This window comes from Cherax quadricarinatus, unplaced genomic scaffold, assembly GCF_038502225.1.
Source record: "Cherax quadricarinatus isolate ZL_2023a unplaced genomic scaffold, ASM3850222v1 Contig75, whole genome shotgun sequence".
NCBI classification, from domain to species: domain Eukaryota; kingdom Metazoa; phylum Arthropoda; class Malacostraca; order Decapoda; family Parastacidae; genus Cherax; species Cherax quadricarinatus.
Window position 1 is genome coordinate 280001 of NW_027195101.1, and position 25000 is coordinate 305000.

Sequence of the window (25000 nt, forward strand, 5' to 3'; positions counted from 1 at the left end):
TAATTTTGCTTAATAATGGCCATAAAATGCATAAACAGTAATGGTGGCAGCTCTTCAAAGCCTAAGAGAAGCTGTGAAGCGCTTCCATAAGTGAAAAAGTGCTAATTCTTAACTTACTGTGCATAATTTAGCAATTAAACTTCATCATAGTCATGTATGTAAATGAAGACATACACTCTCACTTAGCGATGTACTCGTTTAACGACCGCTTGGACTTATGATGGGCTCTGACCAGTAAGCAAACCTATGTATATCTGAGCTGATTTCCTCTATTCTGTTTATTACACTATACCGTACACTACTGTATAAACATTTAAAAATATACCAGAAATATTATAAATAGTACAAAGGTGGCATTAAAACAACATCAAAGATGGTTGACACGAACCCACTAATAATATAGCACGTTCCTCGCTTAACGGCTAAATCGTTTACCGACCTACTCTTAGGAATGGAACTCCATCGTTATGTGAGGAGAGACTGTATAGGGTTTGCTAGTATCCATGGTAGGTCTTGGAACGTATCCCCAGTGGATATGGGGGGACTACTATACATATACCGTAGGCCTTCACTTAATCAGTAGGTCCTTGGAAACTGCAACTTAAGCGAAATGACGTACTGTAGAGTACCACTTATATGGCAAGCTAGGTTCCTGGCTACTGCCAGAAAGCGGACATCGCCAGAAAGCAGAACACCATTTTTCCACTCGTAAATGCATATAAGTAACAGATAACAAGTTTACACTAACGTACGGGTGGGCCGCGGTGACCACATTAGAGTCAGATGGGAGGAGTCGTATCGCGAGTTTTGGTCATAACTTGAAATGTCTGTATTGGTGGAACACTGTAAGGCGAAACACCATAAAGCAGGCCCCTACTGTATAACAAACCCAATTTTACCATAGGCTAATTGATACTGCAAGGAGCACCTCCTACCACTACAGCTCAAAAACAAACAATAACAAATATGGTGTGCTTGCCATGCCCTTTCGTACCGCATCATTTATCATTGTGCATTTGTATGATTATCATATGCTTTACAGACAGTGGAACTGGCTGGGAATCAATTTTTTTTCCTCATCGTTATAATGTTACAACACTGAACAAAACCAAATAAAATAACGTTATTCAAGGACCTGCCGTACACAGCCTCTCCTCACTTAATAACAGAGTTCCGTTGCTAAGACCACGTCGGTAAACGAATCATCGCTAAGCGAGGAGCATACTATAATGGTAGTGGGTTTGCTCCTTGCTTAGCGATGAATTCGTTTACCGACGTGGTCTTAGCAACGAAACTCTGTCATTAAGTGAGAAGAGGCTGTGTACAGCAGGTCCTTCAATAACGTTATTTCATTTGGTGATTTTGTTCAGTGTTGTTACGTTATAACGATGAGGAAAAAAAATTTATTCTCAACCATCTCTGATATTGTTTTAATGTCACCTTTCCACCATTTATAACATTTTTAGTATATTTTTAAATGTTTATGTAGTAGTTTACCGTATATTGGAATAAACAGAATAAGAGAAATCAGCTCTAATATACATTATTTACGTATGTATACTGGTCAGAGAGTCCATCATAAGTCCGAGTTGTTGGTAAACAAGTACGTCGTTAAGCGAGGAGAGGCTGTATATACATATATATCACCACTCTTTAGGAAGAGACCCCAAAACAGTTGACTAACACCCAGGTATCTAAAGATGCTCTTTACTTTACAACGGTTCGGCTTACGATTTTATGATGGTGCGATAAATTACATTCAGTATTGTACATTTATTGATAAGGATAATCTTGTATTCATTTATTTACTTTTCAGTACTGGTATTTAGCTACATTAATTATTTCTTTATTTACTTATACGGTGACGGTAGTTATTTATTACTTATTTATTTATCATATCATATACATGTATTCATATTCAACTTATATTTTCAACCTATGACGGGTTCCCCAGAAAGTAACCCCATTGTAAGTCAAGGTCCACCTGTATTTATTTCTAAGTGAATGGGTAGCAGGTATGAGATTTGCCTACAAGTCTTGATGCAATCAGAATTAAACCTAACCCCATTGGATGAGAGCTGAAGGCACTACCAGAGCTACAAGCTACCCATGGCAACTTCAATATAAACACAGCAAAATGTCGAAATTAACCGACACCAATTTTACACAACAATAAATATTGCTGTAGATAAATGGTTAGGAGAATCGATAGGACGATGAATTAAGACACTTGGGTATCTACTGATACCCGTGTGTTGCACAAGTGTCTACTGATACCCGTGTTGCACAAGTGTCTACTGATACCCGTGTGTTGCACAAGTGTCTAATCCATCAACAAATATTGCTAGAAGGAAACATATCGTGAGAATGGTAAATAAATAGCATACAAAGAGTACCTACCACTCCATGACTACCAACAAACATTTCTGATTGTTGTAAATGTTTTCATAAACATCAATTACTGCTACAACATGGGGACACGTTGATCCCCGACAGTGAAGGTCCACCTCTCTTCTGGACTTTGGACTATCACGCAGAACCTATGGGAGAATTTTCAGCCTGTCATGTCAAGCGATAATATAAAATATCGAAGTTGAAAGGTTAGTTAACAATGCTCGTGCAACGCTTGGGTGTTTCAATTGTGGAAATGTTTGGCCTGCCAGTGGCTTCCTTAGTTCAGTACAGAGAAGAATGGTGGATGATCAGGAGGAGGTTGAGGTAATCAGTCCCTCAACCTGGAGTTGCTGTAATCAGTCCAGAGTCCATGTGATCAATTCATCAATCTTGAATAAAGTAGTACAGTCCACGTGTGCATATGCTGCACTCTAATCAAGACTGATGGACTGATCACATGGAGTCCAGGATAAGAGATTGATTAAACCATACCATGGTTGGGGTTTGAACCTGCGGTCAGTGTGTCTCAAAACTCCAGACTGCGGGTTCAAACCCCACCCGTGGTATGATTTGTTTGCAATCGTATCATTACGATTTTGTGAGTCAAGAGACTGATTACCTCAAACTCCTCCTGATCTTCCACCGGTCTTCTCTGTATTGGACGGAAGAAGCCACTGGCTGGCGAAACATTTCCACAAAGTACCCAAGTGTTACACGAGTCTTATTCATCAGCTTGTCGGTTTTCTGAACCATTCATATACGTACATGTACACTTGGTCAACAATAAACACCAATCAGCCGTGAGACATCAGTCTTCTTGCTTAGTTTACACCCATCAACAAATGTGTATAAAATCAGTGTGGTTATTGTGATATAATACCAAACAGTTTACAATACTGTAAACTAACTACATGTATACTATACATGTATACTCTTACAGGTAAACCCTATCCTGGGAAGTTGAGACTGATTATCATGTTCTATTTGATTTTAAAAACACTAAAACTGTATATTTATCCAATAATTCCAACATTTCATATCTAACATTATCAAATTTACAATGTCATTATTAACTTGGTATTGTAGTGACCAATTCGCTTGTAGTATATTACGTATATCAATCATTATATAAAATTTTTTATTTCTTGATGCAGTACAAGATAATGTAATTAACATACAAGGAAATATTGGTAGGCAATGTTGGGCAAGCTAATGTTTAAATGTTACTTAAGAATTAGACTATTAAGAAGGACTTTTATATAGTTACTTATGATCATATGTACAATAAGGAAGCTAATGAACGAATGGTACAATTTCAAAAGTCTTATTTTACACTATTTCAATGATCTTCAGTTTTGTGGATTGACAATATTAGAACACTGCTGTAGGTCCACTTAAAGTTGCATTATTTTAATTTAGTTACCTCTCAATAACCTATGTCTAGTTTTGAGTAGTGTATGTACCTCTTAGTATTAGTCTGCCTGAAATACACTGCATGCTAGTGGCTTTCTATTGTGCTTAACAATATTAATTAAAGTAGGACCCCCGTATCCGCGAGTCTGCAGTTCTTCAAAGCCTAAGAGAAGTCGTGAAGTGCTTCCCATCAGTGAAACAGCGATAATTCTCCACTTATTGTGCGTAATTTATCAAACTTTGTAATAGGAAAGTACGTAAATGAAAAAGATCCGTCTATAGCCTCTCCTCACTTAATGACGGGGTTCCGTTAAGACCACATCGGTAAATGAATTCGTTGCTAAGTGAGGAACATACTATAATGGTAGTGAGTTTGTGTCAACCATCTTTGATATTGTTTTAATGTCACCTTTGCACCATTTATGACATTCTTGGTATATTTTTAAATGTTTATACAGTAGTGTACTGTATATTGTTATAAACAGAATAGAGGAAATCAGCTCTAATATACATTATTTAGGCATAAATACTGGTCAGAGAACCCGTTGTAAGTCCGAGGCGTTGGTAAACGAGTACATCGCTAAGTGAGGAGAGGCTGTATAAAGTTCGCCACTATCCACAGTTTCAGTATTAGCGGCAGGTCGTTGTAATGCATCCCCTGTAGATACAGGGGTCCTACTGTACATATAAACTACATTTCTTATACTGCAAAAAGAAATACAGTTCGTTTGTTTGGTGCGTTTGTAATGGCAGGTCATTCTCGCATCTACTCACGCACCTGTCCAATCTGTTTTTAAAGCTACCTAGAGCACTTGATGCAACAACACTACCTGGCTCAAGTGGTAGTGCCTTCAGCTTGCAAAAAAAGTATTTCAACGCTGCGTAATTTGTGAAAGCGCACATCTACACACGGAAATGACACACTGGGATGAAGGGATAGAGAATACATAAAATGCAGTGTAATCAGTGTAATGCACCGATACGTATTAGTCAATGCTCAAATTGATGGATTAGCGTTGGATAACTCGACTAACCAAATGAGCCCACTGGCTGGATAACTTGCCCTCGGTGACTTGGATAATCACTAACATCACCGGACACCAACAATATAGATTTAATAATAATAACAATGACAATAATAATAATGACAATATAAATAACAATAACAACAATAATAGTAATAATAATTAATAATACCAATACAAATAAAAATAATAATAATAGTCGCCCTGCCTTTACGGGAGATGACACATTAAAAATAGTCATGATAATGTCACGAGCTATATTAATATCAAATTATGCACTAAACCTGTATGGGTTAGAAATTATTTGATTAGTCACGTGGATGCTGCTGGAATATCATATTCACAGGGAAGCTCTAAACCTGTAGGGGAATGAGATGTAAAATATTTTATTGGGATAATTAACCCTGAGGGTTGGTAACCCAGTTAAGCCACGCTGTCTGGCTTATTTCCATTGGGGTCTTTGGACCTCCTTCCCCAGGATGCAACCCCCACCAGTCACCTAGTATCTAGGTAACTACTTAATGCTAGGTGAACACTGAATTACCTACTTAATGCTAGGTGAACACCCAGGTACCTGCTTAATGCTAGGTGAACACCCAGGTACCTACTTAATGCTAGGTGAACACTGAATTACCTACTTAATGCTAGGTGAACACTGAATTACCTACTTAATGCTAGGTGAACACTGAATTACCTACTTAATGCTAGGTGAATACCCAGGTACCTACTTAATGCTAGGTGAACACCAAATTACCTACTTAATGCTAGGTGAACACCCAGGTACCTACTTAATGCTAGGTGAACACCCAGGTACCTACTTAATGCTAATTTCACTTATAAAAAGCACACTAAACCCACAGGGGTAATGAGGGACTTAATTTTCCATGTTGCTCCTATTTACCTCATTGTCCCTGATTACCTAACAGTAAATAGAGAGACCTATTTTTCTGACACTGAAAACCCGTATGGGCAACGACTTAATTTCACCACCGTGTGGCTCCTAAGCCAGGATAACCTAATTAAGGTATATAATGGGACCTATTTCCACCTTGATACCTATTTTCCCATTGAAAAAATGGGGTAAACAGCACCCCAGTGTGGCTCCTAAGCCAGGATAGCCTAAGTAAAGGTGCACAATGGAACCTATTTCCACCCTGACACCTACTTCTACTGATACATCTTATCTCCCTGATACACCCCGTCAACTAACTACACGAATACCACCTGGTGGTTCACACTTACACTCACTCATTTGACCATAAACAGAAATATTAATCTCAATCTTAAAATAATGAATCCTGTGATACTCCAATACTGAAACTATATACTGTGCCAAAACAAAAGCATTCACATTGCTAAACTCACAAACTAGTATTTAGTCACTTAGCCATAATACCAACTTACCTCATAATTTGTAATATTTTACGATTAAGAATAAAACTAAGTCTGCCCGAAATGCCTAACCATGCTAGGCGTTCTAGTGGTACACTGTGTAATACGTAGCCATGCTAGGTGTTCTAGTGGTACACTCTGTAATGCCTAGCCATGCTAGGTGTTCTAGTGGTACACTCTGTAATACCTAGCCATGCTAAGCGTTCTAGTGGTACACTCTGTAATGCCTAGCCATGCTAAGTGTTCTAGTGGTACTCTCTGTAATACCTAGCCATGCTAGGTGTTCTAGTGGTACACTGTGTAATACCTAGCCATGCTAGGTGTTCTAGTGGTACACTGTAATGCCTAGCCATGCTAGGTGTTCTAGTGGTACACTCTGTAATACCTAGCCATGCTAGGTGTTCTAGTGGTACACTCTGTAATACCTAGCCATGCTAAGTGTTCTAGTGGTACACTCTGTAATACCTAGCCATGCTAGGTGTTCTAGTGGTACACTGTGTAATACCTAGCCATGCTAAGTGTTCTAGTGGTACACTCTGTAATACCTAGCCATGCTAGGTGTTCTAGTGGTACACTCTGTAATACCTAGCTATGCTAGGTGTTCTAGTGGTACACTCTGTAATACCTAGCCATGCTAGGTGTTCTAGTGGTACACTCTGTAATACCTAGCCATGCTAGGTGTTCTAGTGGTACACTCTGTAATACCTAGCCATGCTAAGTGTTCTAGTGGTACACTCTGTAATACCTAGCCATGCTAGGTGTTCTAGTGGTACACTGTGTAATACCTAGCCATGCTAGGTGTTCTAGTGGTACACTCTGTAATACCTAGCCATGCTAGGTGTTCTAGTGGTACACTCTGTAATACCTAGCCATGCTAGGTGTTCTAGTGGTACACTGTGTAATACCTAGCCATGCTAGGTGTTCTAGTGGTACACTCTGTAATACCTAGCCATGCTAGGTGTTCTAGTGGTACACTGTGTAATACCTAGCTATGCTAGGTGTTCTAGTGGTACACTCTGTAATACCTAGCCATGCTAGGTGTTCTAGTGGTACACTCTGTAATACCTAGCCATGCTAGGTGATCTAGTGGTACACTCTGTAATACCTAGCCATGCTAAGTGTTCTAGTGGTACACTCTGTAATACCTAGCCATGCTAGGCGTTCTAGTGGTACACTCTGTAATACCTAGCCATGCTAGGTGTTCTAGTGGTACACTCTGTAATACCTAGCCATGCTAAGTGTTCTAGTGGTACACTCTGTAATACCTAGCCATGCTAAGTGTTCTAGTGGTACACTCTGTAATACCTAGCCATGCTAAGTGTTCTAGTGGTACACTCTGTAATACCTAGCCATGCTAGGTGTTCTAGTGGTACACTGTGTAATACCTAGCCATGCTAGGTGTTCTAGTGGTACACTGTGTAATACCTAGCCATGCTAGGTGTTCTAGTGGTACACTGTGTAATACCTAGCCATGCTAGGTGTTCTAGTGGTACACTCTGTAATACCTAGCCATGCTAACTGTGTAATACCTAGCCATGCTAGGTGTTCTAGTGGTACACTGTAATACCTAGCCATGCTAGGTGTTCTAGTGGTACACTCTGTAATACCTAGCCATGCTAGGTGTTCTAGTGGTACACTGTAATACCTAGCCATGCTAGGTGTTCTAGTGGTACACTCTGTAATCATTATTTTACTACATGTAAACCTCACAATAACCAAATTCTGTAAACTCAGCATTGTAATCCTTATAGAGAATAAACTTTGAATTTGAATACCTATTTTCACAATGAAATGCTGTAAACCCGTATGGGCACCTCATTTCGCCCACTTGTGGCTGCTAACCTAGGATTACCTAATTAAGGTACATACTAGTACCTACTTCCACTGGTACCTATTGATAAAATGCGGTAAACCCGCATGGGCGATGATTCATTTCACCCCGCGTGGCTCCTAAGCCAGGTAAACCTGGCATAGGTACACAATGGAACCCATTTCCACCACGATACCTAATTTCCCACTGAAAAAAACCGTGGTAAACCCGCGTGGGCGATGACTCATTTCACCCCTTGTGGTCCCTAAGCCAGAAAAACCTAACTAGGTACACAATGGGACCCATTCCCACCGCGATACCTAATTTCCCCGTGGATTAAAAAAACGCTGCAAACCCGTATGGGCGACGGTAGACTTCCCCTCCCCCCCAGGGGCATTACCTTAAGCGCATATTTCCTCTGGTCTCTCTTACTGAAGCACTCGACAACCTTGCCGTTGATACCTAGGCCTAAAACATTGCTGGAAATAACGTAGTCCTCCAGTATAGGCTTATTCTTGGTGTTGACGCAGACTGTTGGGCGGCTCCTGCCTCCTTCCTCACCCTCCTCCACCATCATGGGCTCCTCCATCATACCTGCGCACTTCCTCCCTCTTTCTGGCCACGTTACATGTCACCAGGTGAGTTAGAAATGGGGGAAAATGGAGGAAATATGACGGTGGTCTTGCTGCCTCTCAGCCACCATAGTTTACACTGCCGGATGATCGTCTTCCTCCCTCACGTTTTTCAGGATTATCTACATCGTATTTCTAAACTCGCTCACCTGCCGTTATTTACACGAATTTGTTCCCTGTATACCCGTACGTAATGGTATTTTCCCCCGTCAAAATCATATTTCCCACTAAATGTAAATTTCCGCTATTTTATACAAATCGATTCTCCTATTTACCTATAAATCCCCCGCTCATATAAATCCCCAACTCAAGTATTAAATACATTCTCCAGAGCCATTAAAGACTCCAATAACCATCAAAATCAACAAAAAAAATTAAACTATGTCAAGAAAATCTACTTAATGATACTCAAAATATAATTTAATTTTGGTCATGATTTTCAAAGTGGAGGTAATAATGGACGCTAAAAGTTACATTCATTGTTGTGCCCAGAATAATAATTAATATCACGTTAATTAACTTAATAGGCTTGTTTTTAGGCCTCACGGACAATTACGAATTTATATAATGATTTTATATAGAAAATTATATATAATATATGATAAAATAACCCAATACAGGGAGGAAATGAGACTTTTTTCTCACTCACATCAAAACGTTTTCCTCAATATTTGCTAATAAATACCGGATAATAAGACCCTTTTGTTTGATTTATTATCCGGAAGGGTTAATAAACGTAAGGTTTATTAATCCGGAGAGTTAATAAGCCAGGGTAACCCAGTAAAGCCAGTTATTACTGGCTTATTTCTACAGTGGGTCCTCTGAACCTCCCCCAGGATGCTACCCACTCTGGTCACCTAGCACAAGGTACCTACTTACTGTTAGGTGGACAGTGGTAGCAGGTGTAAGGTGACTAACACCCAGGTACCTACTTATTGCTAGGTGAACAGGGACAGCAGGTGTAAGGTGGCTAACACCCAGGTACCTACTTATAGCCAAGTGCATAGTGGTAGGTAGGTAGGTAGGTACCTGGGTGTTAGTCACCTTACACCTTTTGTCACTGTTCACCTAGCAGTAAGTAGGTACCTGGGTGTTAGTCACCTTACACCTGCTGCCCCAGTTCACATAGCAGTAAGTAGGTACCTGGGTGTTAGTCACTGTACACCTGCTGTCACTGGTCACCTAGCAGTAAGTAGGTACCTGGGTGTTAGTCACCTTACACCTGCTGCCCCAGTTCACATAGCAGTAAGTAGGTACCTGGGTGTTAGTCACTGTACACCTGCTGTCACTGGTCACCTAGCAGTAAGTAGGTACCTGGGTGTTAGTGGACTGGTGTGGGTGGCATCCTGGGGAAGAAAATTGAAAAACCACAATAGGAATAAGACACTTGTGGCCCGGTGGCCTGGTGGCTAAAGCTCCCGCTTCACACACGGAGGGCCCGGGTTCGATTCCCGGCGGGTGGAAACATTTCGACATGTTTCCTTACACCTGTTGTCCTGTTCACCTAGCAGCAAATAGGTACCTGGGTGTTAGTCGACTGGTGTGGGTCGCATCCTGGGGGACAAGATTAAGGACCCTAATGGAAATAAGTTAGACAGTCCTCGATGACGCACTGACTTTCTTGGGTTATCCTGGGTGGCTAACCCTCCGGGGTTAAAAATCCGAACGAAATCTTATCTTATCTCACTTGGTCTGACTTTTTGGGTTATCTGCTGGGTAATTTACACATGTTAATTATCCCACGAATTATCAAAGTTTGAAGACGATCAGAAGAATCATTCTCCAGCAATTGAGTTAATTCCAGTGATTCCATTTTTTTTCGTCACTGCCAGTAAAAATTTTAATTTGCATCTACTGGAGTCTACCTGGAGTATACATGGAGTCTACCTGGAGTATACAAGGAGTCTACCTGGAGTATACAAGGAGTCTACCTGGAGTATACATGGAGTCTACCTGGAGTATACAAGGAGTCTACCTGGAGTATACAAGGAGTCTACCTGGAGTATACATGGAGTCTACCTGGAGTATACAAGGAGTCTACCTGGAGTATACAAGGAGTCTACCTGGAGTATACAAGGAGTCTACCTGGAGTATACAAGGAGTCTACCTGGAGTATACAAGGAGTCTACCTGGAGTATACAAGGAGTCTACCTGGAGTATACAAGGAGTCTACCTGGAGTATACAAGGAGTCTACCTGGAGTATACAAGGAGTCTACCTGGAGTATACAAGGAGTCTACCTGGAGTATACAAGGAGTCTACCTGGAGTATACAAGGAGTCTACCTGGAGTATACAAGGAGTCTACCTGGAGTATACAAGGAGTCTACCTGGAGTATACATGGAGTCTACCTGGAATCTACCTGGAGTGTGTACTGGGGGTCAACGCCCCCGCAATCCGGTCCATGACTAGGCATCGTGGTGGGTCAGGACCTGATCGGCCAGGCTGTTACTGCTGGCTGCACGTGGTTTCTGCTCCTTCCTGAAGACAACCAGGGGTCTATAGGTAATCCCCCTTATGTATACTGTGAGGCAGTTGAACAGTCTTGGGCCCCTGACATTTTTTGTGTAGTCTCTTAGCGTACTCATGGTGCCCCTGCTTTTCATTGGGGGAATATTGCGCCACCTGTCCAGTCTTTGAGGTGTCCCGTAGCTCGATCGCTAGGGCACTCAGCTCACACACTGAGGGCCGGAGTTCGAGTCTCCGGTACGGCTGGAAAACATTAGGGACGTGTTTCCATAAGACACCTGCTGTTTCTCTGTCATAAAAAATCATTTAGAATGTCGACCCTTAATCTGATTAACGATTCACTCAACACTGAGTCATATTGGGATTTCAGTATCTCACTCATTTCTTTACTGTTATTTGTGTAAGTCCCGTCTCGTTTAAGCAAGGTCCTAATACTGGTTTTTGCCCTAGATTTGGCATAACTAAGTTCCTCCTGTGTTTCTTGGCTCTTGATTCCCTGAACTTAAGTTCGATATTTGCTGTTCCTCTGACCAGTGTCTCCCTTCGTATTTCAGATATACTGGCCCCTCTCAGCAGCTCTGTGATTCTTCATCTTCGCTTGTATAGGAAGCGTCTCTCTCTTTCTAGTTTACATCTTCTCTTCCTTTTACTTAAAGTAATGTGCCTTGACTCAAGAAATCGTAATGACACGATTGCAAACAAACCATACCCCCGGCCGGGATTGAACCCGCGGTCATAGAGTCTCAAAACTCCAGCCCGTCGCGTTAGCCACTAGACCAGCTAGCCACAATAAGATTCATCCAACTAGGTATATTTGTACACCATTGGAAGGTTAGCACAGGCACCTCTGTGACCACAAATGCAAGTTTTTACAGACGAATCTCCAGCTAGCGTGGCCGTGACGAACTCTAGCTCAAGTCCCTTCACCGCCTTGAGCATGCCTCAAGTGCCACAGAGATGATTTTTAGCAAAGGTTCGGATCCATGTTTAGGATATCTTCCCAGCTTGTTTCATTTAGGACATGATTGGCTTGATCCCATTGTATGTTTTTGTTATTTAAGTTCTATTTGGTGAAGGCATCCTCATAGGTAATCACCATATACTGGTCAGGAGCCCAGTGCAAGATAAGATAAGATAAGATTTCGTTCGGATTTTTAACCCCGGAGGGTTAGCCACCCAGGATAACCCAAGAAAGTCAGTGCGTCATCGAGGACTGTCTAACTTATTTCCATTGGGGTCCTTAATCTTGTCCCCCAGGATGCGACCCACACCAGTCGACTAACACCCAGGTACCTATTTGCTGCTAGGTGAACAGGACAATATGTGTAAGGAAACGTGTCGAAATGTTTCCACCCGCCGGGAATCGAACCCGGGCCCTCCGTGTGTGAATCGGGAGCTTTAGCCACCAGGCCACTGTGGCTGTGATCTGAGTGTATTGTTTTAGATATTGTTATATTTCGTACCAGGTCGTTATTATTAGTGAAGATGAGGTCAAGTGTATTTTTCAGTTTTTCTCTGGTTTAAGGTGAATTTGATGCAGAGATTTAATAGTTCGTGAGTGTGTGTACTCACCTAATTGTGGTTGCAAGGGTCGAGACTCAGTTCCTGCCCCCGCCTCTTCACTGATCGCTACTAGGTCCTCTCTCTCTCTGCTTCCTGAGCTTCGCTACTAGGTCCTGTCTCTCTCTGCTTCCTGAGCTTCGTCATACCTCGTCTTAAAGCTATGTATTGTTCCTGCCTCCACTACATCACTTCCTGACGACTCTGTGACTAAAGAAATACTTCCTAACATTCCTGTGACTCATCTGGGTCTTCAACTTCCAATTGTGACCCCTTGTTTCTGTGTCCCATCTCTGGAACATTCTGTCTCTGTCCACCTTATCTATTCCACGCAGTATTTTGTATGTAGTTATCATGTCTCCACTGACCCTCCTGTCCTCCAGTGTCGTCAGTTCGATTTCCCTCAACCTTTCTTAAGATAAGATAAGATAAGATTTCGTTCGGATTTTTAACCCCGGAGGGTTAGCCACCCAGGATAACCCAAGAAAGTCAGTGCGTCATCGAGGACTGTCTAACTTATTTCCATTGGGGTCCTTAATCTTGTCCCCCAGGATGCGACCCACACCAGTCGACTAACACTCAGGTACCTATTTGCTGCTAGGTGAACAGGACAACAGGTGTAAGGAAACGTGTCGAAATGTTTCCACCCGCCGGGAATCGAACCCGGGCCCTCCGTGTGTGAAGCGGGAGCGTTAGCCACCAGGCCACCGGGCAACTAGCCTTGTTGTAAACCTTTGCACTTTCTCTAATTTCTTGACGTGCTTCACCAGGTGTGGGTTTCAAACTGGTGCTGCATACTCCAGTATGGGCCTGATGTACACCTTGTACAGTGTCTTGAACGATTCCTTACTAAGGTATCGGAACACTATTCTCAGGTTTGCCAGGCGCCCATATGTTGCAGCAGTTATCTGGTTGATGTGTGCCTCCGGAGACATGTTTGGTGTTATGGTCACCCCAAGATCTTTCTCCTTGAGTGAGGTCTTTAGTCTTTGTCCACCTAGCCTATACTTTGTCTGCTGTCTTCTTTGCCCTTCCCCAATCTTCATGACTTTGCATTTGGCGGGGTTGAATTCGAGAAGCCAGTTGCTGGACCAGGTGTCCAGCCTGTCCAGGTCTCTTTGTGGTCCTACCTGATCTTCATCTGATTTAATTCTTCTCATTAACCTCACATCATCTGCGAACAGGGACACTTCTGAGTCTATCCCTTCCATCATGTCATTCACATATACCAGGAACAGTACTGGTCCTAGGACTGACCCCTGTGGGACCCGGCTCGTCACAGGTGCCCACTGTGATACCTCGTCACGTACCATGACTCGTTGTTGTCTCCCTGTCAGGTATTCTCTGATCTATTCCAGTGCCCTTCCTGTTACGTTTATACACCATATGGTATATAAATACACCCAGTTGGATGAATCTTATTGAAGCTAGCTGGCCCAGTGGCTAACGCGATGGTCAGGAGTTTCGAGACTCTCTGACCGTGGGTTCTATCCCCACCCGTGGTATGGTTTATTAGGGAAAGTTTTGGCCATCGCATCTTCATCACTTCTAATATATTATGGAGTGGTGTAGTATTTCTGTCGTTTCTTGCCAGTTTTCTTTTCCTTCCTGGCACTAAAAAAATCTTGGTCTCTGAAGTTTTTGTAACTACCCTGGTTTGTTCCCCCATGGTTTGTTCCCCCATGGTTTGTTCCCCCATGGTTTGTTCCCCCATGGTTTGTTCCCCCATGGTTTGTTCCCCCATGGTTTGTTCCCCCATGGTTTGTTCCCCCATGGTTTGTTCCCCCATGGTTTGTTCCCCCATGGTTTGTTCCCCCATGGTTTGTTTCCCCATGGTTTGTTTCCCCATGGTTTGTTCCCCCATGGTTTGTTTCCCCATGGTTTGTTCCCCCATGGTTTGTTCCCCCATGGTTTGTTCCCCCATGGTTTGTTCCCCATGGTTTGTTCCCCCATGGTTTGTTCCCCCATGGTTTGTTTCCCCATGGTTTGTTCCCCCATGGTTTGTTTCCCCATGGTTTGTTCCCCCATGGTTTGTTTCCCCATGGTTTGTTCCCCCATGGTTTGTTTCCCCATGGTTTGTTCCCCCATGGTTTGTTCCCCCATGGTTTGTTCCCCCATGGTTTGTTCCCCATGGTTTGTTCCCCCATGGTTTGTTCCCCCATGGTTTGTTTCCCCATGGTTTGTTCCCCCATGGTTTGTTTCCCCATGGTTTGTTCCCCCATGGTTTGTTCCCCCATGGTTTGTTCCCCATGGTTTGTTCCCCATGGTTTGTTCCCCCATGGTTTGGTCGCCCATGGTTTGTTTCCCCATGGTTTGTTCCCCCATGGTTTGTTTCCCCATGGTTTGTTTCCCCATGGTTTGTTCCCCCATGGTTTGTTTCCCCATGGTTTGTTCCCCCATGGTTTGTTTCCCCATGGTTTGTTCCCCCATGGTTTGTTCCCCCATGGTTTGTTTCCCCATGGTTTGTTCCCCCATGGTTTGTTCCCCCATGGTTTGTTCCCCCATGGTTTGTTCCCCATGGTTTGTTCCCCCATGGTTTGTTCCCCCATGGTTTGTTTCCCCATGGTTTGTTCCCCCATGGTTTGTTTCCCCATGGTTTGTTCCCCCATGGTTTGTTTCCCCATGGTTTGTTCCCCCATGGTTTGTTTCCCCATGGTTTGTTCCCCCATGGTTTGTTCCCCCATGGTTTGTTCCCCCATGGTTTGTTCCCCATGGTTTGTTCCCCCATGGTTTGTTCCCCCATGGTTTGTTTCCCCATGGTTTGTTCCCCCATGGTTTGTTTCCCCATGGTTTGTTCCCCCATGGTTTGTTCCCCCATGGTTTGTTCCCCATGGTTTGTTCCCCCATGGTTTGTTCCCCCATGGTTTGTTTCCCCATGGTTTGTTCCCCCATGGTTTGTTTCCCCATGGTTTGTTTCCCCATGGTTTGTTCCCCCATGGTTTGTTTCCCCATGGTTTGTTCCCCCATGGTTTGTTTCCCCATGGTTTGTTCCCCCATGGTTTGTTCCCCCATGGTTTGTTTCCCCATGGTTTGTTCCCCCATGGTTTGTTTCCCCATGGTTTGTTCCCCCATGGTTTGTTTCCCCATGGTTTGTTCCCCCATGGTTTGTTTCCCCATGGTTTGTTCCCCCATGGTTTGTTCCCCATGGTTTGTTCCCCCATGGTTTGTTCCCCCATGGTTTGTTTCCCCATGGTTTGTTCCCCCATGGTTTGTTTCCCCATGGTTTGTTTCCCCATGGTTTGTTCCCCATGGTTTGTTTCCCCATGGTTTGTTCCCCCATGGTTTGTTTCCCCATGGTTTGTTCCCCCATGGTTTGTTCCCCCATGGTTTGTTTCCCCATGGTTTGTTCCCCCATGGTTTGTTCCCCCATGGTTTGTTTCCCCATGGTTTGTTCCCCCATGGTTTGTTTCCCCATGGTTTGTTCCCCCATGGTTTGTTCCCCCATGGTTTGTTTCCCCATGGTTTGTTCCCCCATGGTTTGTTTCCCCATGGTTTGTTCCCCCATGGTTTGTTCCCCCATGGTTTGTTTCCCCATGGTTTGTTTCCCCATGGTTTGTTTCCCCATGGTTTGTTCCTCAATGGTTTGTTTCCCCATGGTTTGTTCCCCATGGTTTGTTCCCCCATGGTTTGTTTCCCCATGGTTTGTTTCCCCATGGTTTGTTCCCCCATGGTTTGTTTCCCCATGGTTTGTTTCCCCATGGTTTGTTCCCCCATGGTTTGTTTCCCCATGGTTTGTTCCCCCATGGTTTGTTCCCCCATGGTTTGTTTCCCCATGGTTTGTTCCCCCATGGTTTGTTTCCCCATGGTTTGTTCCCCCATGGTTTGTTTCCCCATGGTTTGTTTCCCCATGGTTTGTTTCCCCATGGTTTGTTCCCCCATGGTTTGTTTCCCCATGGTTTGTTCCCCATGGTTTGTTCCCCCATGGTTTGTTTCCCCATGGTTTGTTCCCCTGTTGTGATAGAAACACAGGCCTTATCTCTAGGCTTTATTGAACATAGAATCTTCATAGTACTTCTGCAACAACAAAATATAATGACTAGTACATCTAATAATAGCTTCTACAGGGATGGTGATGTCTTGCATATGTCAAGAGAAAAGTTGTAACTACAGGCCACATATTTAAACTCACCATGTAATCTGCATCGCTGATAAATGGATAAAGTAGGAGAGAATCACACACCATGTGTTGGTGCCCATGACACACACCAAACTGTTGTTGTTGTTAAGGGCCCCTAGAGGTGGTGCAGTATTATCCAGCTGCTGCTCCCCACAGGACCAGTATCACTACAATCTCCCCCTTCTAAAATATCAGAGACAGTAATCTCCCAAACTGTTAGGTGGGCGACGTACACGTCCCGACCTTCGTAGCCCTTGAGCCTCTTCACCAGGTTCGATATTTTCCAGCGGGGTTTGATTAACTGCTGGAGCAGAATCCTCTATTTCCATAGGGGTAGTCTCAAGGGGCTTTCCAGGAGAAAACGAAGCATCTTTCACATCTATTGGTGTATCTTGAGATTCCACACTAATAGGGATTTCAACTGGGGCTAAATGTCTTGTAGATACTGTAGTCTCTTCACCATTTTGGTAGCGAATGTGGGCGTAATGTGGATTAGCTTGCAGGAGCTCTACCTCTTCCACTAAAGGATCCGTCTTGTTCATCCTACGGTGACTCTTCAGGAGAACGGGTCCAGGATGACATAACCAAGTGGGCACGTAGGCTCCCGTAGAGGAACGACGTGAATAGTTGAGGAGTCTTTCATGAGGGGTTGCATTAGTAGCTGTGCACAGCAATGATCTAATAGAGTGAAGAGCATCAGGTAGGACAGTTTGCCAGTGTTGAACAGGTAGATTGTGCGACTTTAATGTCATTGTAACTGCCTTCCATATAGTACCATTGAACCGCTCCACTTGACCATTGCCTTGAGGGTTGTAGCTTGTTGTTCTGCTGCAGGCAATACCTTTGCTAGCCAAAAACTCCTGAAGTTCGTTACTCATGAACGAGGATCCCCTGTCTGAATGGATATAAGCTGGCATACCAAAAATAGAGAACAACTGTGAAAGACAACTAATAACAGTTGAAGCAGCCATATTTGCACAGGGGAATACAAAGGGAAACCTTGAATATTCATCTACTATGTTAAGGAAATACCTATTCTGATTTGTGCTTGGTAGAGGTCCTTTGAAATCTATATTCAATCTTTCGAAAGGCTGGGTGGATTTTATGAGATGAGTCTTCTCTGGCTGATGAAAGTTTGGCTTGCACTCTGCACATACTCTGCATGCTCTGATCACTTGTCGCACATCTTCCACTGAGTAGGGCATGTTCTTTGATTTGACAAAATGGTACAGGCGTGTAACTCCTGGGTGACACAAAGCCTTGTGGAGAGCTGAGAGTGATTGCAAATCATGACATGCTGCTCCACAGTGGGACCTAGAGAATGCATCAGGTGAGATGTTCTCTTGACCCGGTCGGTACAGAATATCAAAGTCATAACACGATAGTTCCATCCTCCAGCGTAATATCTTGTCATTCTTTATCTTACTTTTGTGCCTCTTGTCGAACATATACATCACGGACCGTTGGTCAGTCCTTATGGTGAAATGTCTACCAGTTAAATAATGCCTCCAGTGGCGAACTGCTTCTATGATGGCCTGGGCTTCCTTTTCTACAGCAGCATAACATTTCTCTGATCCTTGAAAAGTTCTCGAAAAGAAGGCTACTGGTCGTCCTGCCTGAGATAAGACTGCAGCACTGGCAATGTCAGATGCATCCGTTTCCACTTCGAATGGTAGGGACTCATCAATGGCTTGAACTACTGAGTTTTCAATGTCCTTTTTGAGAGTATGGAAAGCGGCTTCTGCTTCCTTTGTCACAGGAAATGTGGTAGCACTCAATGGGCGGACTTTACTTGAATAGTTGTAGATCCATTGTGAGTAATAAGCAAAGAGACCAAGAGTTCTTCGGAGTGACTTTTTGTCTTGAGGCATTGGAAGTTCCCGTAGAGGTCGTAGTCGTTCAGGGTCTGGGAATATTGAACCTCCTTCCACTACATAACCAAGGATGCTAAGCCTTTTAGTTGAAAAAGTGCACTTTTCCTCATTGTAACTGATATTTTTCTTCTTGGCGGCTTCCAAAAACTTATCAAGGTTTGCATCATGTTCCTCCTGGGTCTTGCCACAAATGGTAACATTATCTAAATACGCGTAGGTTCCCATGAGTTGCTCTTCCTGAATGAGTGAATCCATAATTCGTTGGAAGCAGGCTACCCCATTGGTGACTCCAAAAGGGACTCTGGTAAACTGATACAGGCCATCACTAGCCTGAAACGCTGTGTATGGTTTATCTTCATTCCTTATAGGGACTTGATGATAGGCACTCTGCAGATCAATTGTGCTAAACACGTAGTACTGAGCAATTTTGTTCACTGTATCGTCAATTCGAGGTAGAGGGTACCCATCAAGAAGTGTAAATTTGTTGATTGTCTCAGAGTAATCGATAGCCAGTCTCCGTTTCCTATAACCATCTTTAACAACAACAACCTGTGCACGCCAAGGGGAATCACTCGGTTCTATAATACCCTCCTTCAGCAGCCTCTGAGTTTCTTTCTCAATGAACATCCGATCCTCATAAGAATAGCGGCGTGACTTAGCTGATATAGGATGGCAATCCGCGGTAAGATTTGCAAACAGCTTTGGTGGGTCTACCCTTAAAGTGCTAAGTCCACAGACAACAAGAGGAGGCAGTTCACCTCCATATGTTAAGGTGACACTACCATGCAGCTTCTGAAAGTCCTGACCAAGGATAACATCAGAGCACAGTTGTGGCAGAATAGCTAAATGTACATCTTGATAATCCTTTCCATTAACTCTGAGATTTACCTTACAAAACCCTAAGGTCTGAATAGAGAGAGATGTTGATGCCATGGAAACGGTACCTGATGAGTGATGTAGAGTCAAGGAGAGCCGTTTAACTAAGTCAAGGTTGATGAAACTCTCTGAGCTGCCACTATCAATAAGACCATCTACTTCTGTTCCTTTGATGAATACTTTCACAACTGCCTTTGACAGTGAATTTGGAGTAGCCGCAGAAGTCACTGTTGCTAGAGTCGCATGATCACTGGAATGTGTGGAGGCACTAGCTCTTGTTGATGCATTAGCACGACATACTTTAGCAAAGTGACCTTTCTTGTGGCATTTATGGCACATTGCTTCACGAGCAGGACACTTTGGACGTGGATGTCTTGAAAAACCACAAAAGAAACACACCGTACCTGCTGCTGCTGTCACTGAGGCAGGTTCCCCAGTAACTTCATTGCAAGAGTCTTGGTCAGGAATTGCAGCACTTACCACTCGAGAAGGCTGAGTGGTACTGTATACTTCAGAATTCTTCTGGGCTGAATCTAGAGCTCTTGCCTGGTCAAAGGCAGCGGCTAAGTCGAGAGTTTTATTCTCCAATAAACGCTGCCTTATTATTGGTGATTGCAGGCCACTGATAAAAGCATCCCTGATGGACTCTTCACAATACTGAGCAGCTGTCACTGCTTGGAAGTGACAGTCCTTACCTAAAATTTTCAGTGCTTGAAAGTATTCCTCTAAGGATTCATCAATCTGCTGGCGGCGAGTTGCAAGGCGATAGCGTGCAAAGATTTCATTTGTAGGTTTAATATACTGAGACTTGAGGGTTTTGATAGCATCTTCATAGGTATTACACTCAGAAATAGCCTCATATATCTTAGGTGACACAAAATTGATAAGCAGACTTAGTTTATCTAGATCTTTTTTAGGAAGGGCTCCCAAGAAGTTTTCGAAAGTCTTAAACCAGTGCTTCCATTCCTGAGCAGCCGTTGATAAGCTGGGGTCACAGTCTAGCCTCTCAGGTTTCAGTAAACGCTCCATGTTGTGATGTAGTCTAGCGCAGGATCACCACCAGGTAGCCCAGGATTCTATGTTCAATAAATTGTTGTGATAGAAACACAGGCCTTATCTCTAGGCTTTATTGAACATAGAATCTTCATAGTACTTCTGCAACAACAAAATATAATGACTAGTACATCTAATAATAGCTTCTACAGGGATGGTGATGTCTTGCATATGTCAAGAGAAAAGTTGTAACTACAGGCCACATATTTAAACTCACCATGTAATCTGCATCGCTGATAAATGGATAAAGTAGGAGAGAATCACACACCATGTGTTGGTGCCCATGACACACACCAAACTGTTGTTGTTGTTAAGGGCCCCTAGAGGTGGTGCAGTATTATCCTGCTGCTGCTCCCCACAGGACCAGTATCACTACATCCCCCATGGTTTGTTCCCCCATGGTTTGTTTCCCCATGGTTTGTTTCCCCATGGTTTGTTTCCCCATGGTTTGTTTCCCCATGGTTTGTTTCCCCATGGTTTGTTCCCCATGGTTTGTTTCCCCATGGTTTGTTTCCCCATGGTTTGTTTCCCCATGGTTTGTTTCCCCATGGTTTGTTTCCCCATGGTTTGTTCCCCCATGGTTTGTTTCCCCATGGGTTGTTTCCCCATGGTTTGTTCCCCCATGGTTTGTTTCCCCATGGTTTGTTTCCCCATGGTTTGTTTCCCTATGGTTTGTTTCCCCATGGTTTGTTTCCCCATGGTTTGTTTCCCCATGGTTTGTTTCCCCATGGTTTGTTTCCCCATGGTTTGTTTCCCTATGGTTTGTTTCCCCATGGTTTGTTTCCCCATGGTTTGTTTCCCCATGGTTTGTTTCCCCATGGTTTGTTCCCCCATGGTTTGTTCCCCATGGTTTGTTTCCCCATGGGTTGTTTCCCCATGGTTTGTTCCCCCATGGTTTGTTTCCCCATGGTTTGTTTCCCCATGGTTTGTTCCCCCATGGTTTGTTTCCCCATGGTTTGTTCCCCCATGGTTTGTTTCCCCATGGGTTGTTTCCCCATGGTTTGTTCCCCCATGGTTTGTTTCCCCATGGTTTGTTTCCCCATGGTTTGTTCCCCCATGGTTTGTTTCCCCATGGTTTGTTCCCCCATGGTTTGTTTCCCCATGGTTTTGTTCCCCATGGTTTGTTTTCCCACGGTTTGTTCCCCATGGTTTGTTCCCCATGGTTTGTTTCCCCATGGTTTGTTCCCCATGGTTTGTTTCCCCATGGTTTGTTTCCCCATGGTTTTATTCCCCATGGTTTGTTCCCCCATGGTTTGTTCCCCATGGTTTGTTCCCCCATGGTTTGTTCCCCATGGTTTGTTCCCCCATGGTTTGTTTCCCATGGTTTGTTTCCCCATGGTTTTGTTCCCCATGGTTTGTTCCCCATGGTTTGTTTCCCCATGGTTTGTTCCCCATGGTTTGTTCCCATGGTTTGTTCCCATGGTTTGTTCCCTATGGTTTGTTCCCATGGTTTGTTCCCATGGTTTGTTCCCATGGTTTGTTCCCATGGTTTGTTCCCATGGTTTGTTCCCTATGGTTTGTTCCCATGGTTTTGTTCCCCATGGTTTGTTTCCCCATGGTTTGTTTCCGATGGTTTGTTTCCCCATGGTTTGTTCCCCATGGTTTGTTCCCCATGGTTTGTTCCCCTTGGTTTGTTCCCCATGGTTTGTTCCCCATGGTTTTGTTCCCCATGGTTTGTTCCCCTTGGTTTGTTCCCCATGGTTTGTTTCCCCATGGTTTGTTCCCATGGTTTGTTCCCATGGTTTGTTCCCATGGTTTGTTCCCATGGTTTGTTCCCATGGTTTGTTCCCCATGCCTTGTGTGATCTAAAGGACAACAATGGAAATAAGTCACTCTGTCTGACTTTTTTGTGTTATCCCAGGTTCTCTACACATATGCTGCTATGTATGATAATTCTATGTAACTGTATTTGTGTATACCTGAATAAACTTACTTACTTACTTACTTACTAATCTTTTCGTCCCCTTTAAATGGTATGCCTGCCAGTATGTGTCGTAGTATTGGTTTTCATGGACTGAAGAATAAGAGTTACATTTATCTTTGGTAATGAAGTCATGGCATTTTATGGGATGGTCAAAATTGCATGTCCCACCTGCTTTTTTCCAGGTGGGACGTGCCAGGACTTTTTGTGGCTGGGTTCCCTACTGGTGCATTTTTTCTGACTCCCTACTATCTACAACACCTGTACTAGGATCAGTGCCTCCGCCAATTATTGCTGGTAATGCATCAACACTATTTCTCGAAGCATCATCCTCTCGTTTTTTCCATCTCCATTTTCTGGAATTCGTATACCAGAACCACTAACTCCATCTGCTGCACTGTTCTCCATTTCTGTAATCTTACAGGTACTGTCTTCCAAGGCAGCACCGGGGGTGACAGCTCCATCTGACTCACTCTCTTTACTTTCCCGACTGTTATACAAAAACTCAGGTTTTCTTAAAAGGATATTTTTTTTGTTGGTGTTTCTGTCTTTTAGTATAAATGTAATTTGCTCCCACAGGTGTATGTTACCTCAAAGTCCTCCTTATCACCTTTTGTTTCTCTGCGTCGAACTGAAGAGGCCAGTAGCTGGTGAAACTCCCAGAATAAGGATTCCCAGGGATCTTATTTATAATTAGATCTACCTGGGGTTCATTACTTCTGTAAGTTGGTCATGATCGTGACCAGATCTACCTGGAGTTCATTACCTCTGTAACTTGGTCATGATTGTGACCAGATCTACCTGGAGTTCATTACCTCTGTAACTTGGTCATGATCGTGACCAGATCTACCTGTTGTTCATTACTTGTAACTTGGTCATGATCGTGACCAGATCTACCTGGAGTTCATTACCTTGTAACTTGGTCATGATTGTTACCAGATCTACCTGGAGTTCATTACTGTGGAAAATACTGTATATATTTTCCAGAAATACAGTAGTTATTAAATGTAAATAGATGGCCATACTGTATTTAAAATTTATGTAATCGAAAACGGGAAGCTGCGCCTGCGCAGAAGAGACACTCGCCATCTTGGTTTTGAATTGGATACAACGTTAATATAATGGGAAGAATTTTTCGTGCTCTAGAGGTTAAAATTTGATTGACACCTCTCAAATAGGAGGCGAAATTGTTGGATGTGCATTCCTGCATAACTTGAGATATCAGACGACTGGACAAGACAGCTCCAGGAACCTCAGATAAGCTCTCTAGATTTGTGTATAATTCTGGCCAGTGTTTTCATAAATTTAGTTAGTGAGGTTTTTCTGAGTATGATACAACTTAATATCCAGTCAAATTGGTGAGTGATATTAAGATATATTTTCCTTCTGTTATGTATATGTGAATTTATATATAATCATTTTTTAATATACAGTTCACAAATTTATATATTTACCAGAATTTCTGGTGATGTATAATTCATTTAATTAATAGGTCCAGAGCAACTTGTGGATATGACAGTGGTAAGTATCGAAGGGGGACATTTTTGTGACCTAGGTGTCCCAAATTCCTACTTGTCTAACTGATAAATAATAATTATCTATGCTCATTTATTGTTATGTACATAATTATACATACAGATAAATGCAATTTTCCACAATTACCTTGTAACTTGGTCATGATTGTGACCTGATATACCTAGAGTTCATTACCTCTGTAACTTGGTCATGATTGTGACCAGATCTACTTGAGTTCATTACCTTTGTACCTTATTCAGCTATCAAAACTATGGGGCCCAGTCCCTGGACTCATTATGTACCTCTGTAATCCTTTGACTACCACCCACAGGATGGGTATGGGGTGCCTGGAGTTTACCTGGAGTTTACCTGGAGAGAGTTCCAGGGGTCAGCGCCCCCGCGGCCCGGTCTGTGACCAGGCCTCCTGGTGGATCAGAGCCTGATCAACCAGGCTGTTGCTGTTGGCTGCACGCAAACCAACGTACGAGCCACAGCCCGGCTGGTCAGGAACTGACTTTAGGTGCTTGTCCAGTGCCAGCTTGAAGACTGCCAGGGGTCTGTTGGTAATCCCCCTTATGTATGCTGGGAGGCAGTTGAACAGTCTCAGGCCCCTGACAATTATTGTATGGTCTCTTAACGTGCTAGTGACACCCCTGCTTTTCATTGGGGGGATGTTGCATCGTCTGCCAAGTCTTTTGCTTTCGTAGTGAGAGATTTTCGTGTGCAAGTTCGGTACTAGTCCCTCTAGGATTTTCCAGGTGTATATAATCATGTATCTCTCCCGCCTGCGTTCCAGGGAATACAGTTTTAGGAACCTCAAGTGCTCCCAGTAATTGAGGTGTTTTATCTCCGTTATGTGTGCCGTGAAGGTTCTCTGTACATTTTCTAGGTCAGCAATTTCACCTGCCTTGAAAGGTGCTGTTAGTGTGCAGCAATATTCCAGCCTAGATA

General features: G+C 43.3%; 1 protein-coding gene across 1 annotated transcript in view; it reads right to left on the minus strand.

Moving 5' to 3' along the window:
- MAPk-Ak2 (MAP kinase-activated protein kinase 2) overlaps positions 1 to 8759 on the minus strand; it is a 30060-nt gene extending 21301 nt beyond the window's left edge. Inside the window, exons 1-2 of the mRNA XM_053794536.2 lie at positions 8435 to 8759; positions 2401 to 2540 (exon numbers count right to left, since the gene is read on the minus strand). Coding sequence (XP_053650511.1) covers positions 2401 to 2540; positions 8435 to 8626 — 332 coding nt within the window. The 5' untranslated portion in view covers positions 8627 to 8759. The remainder of the gene's footprint in view (positions 1 to 2400; positions 2541 to 8434) is intronic.
- Between the last annotated feature and the right edge of the window lie 16241 nt (positions 8760 to 25000).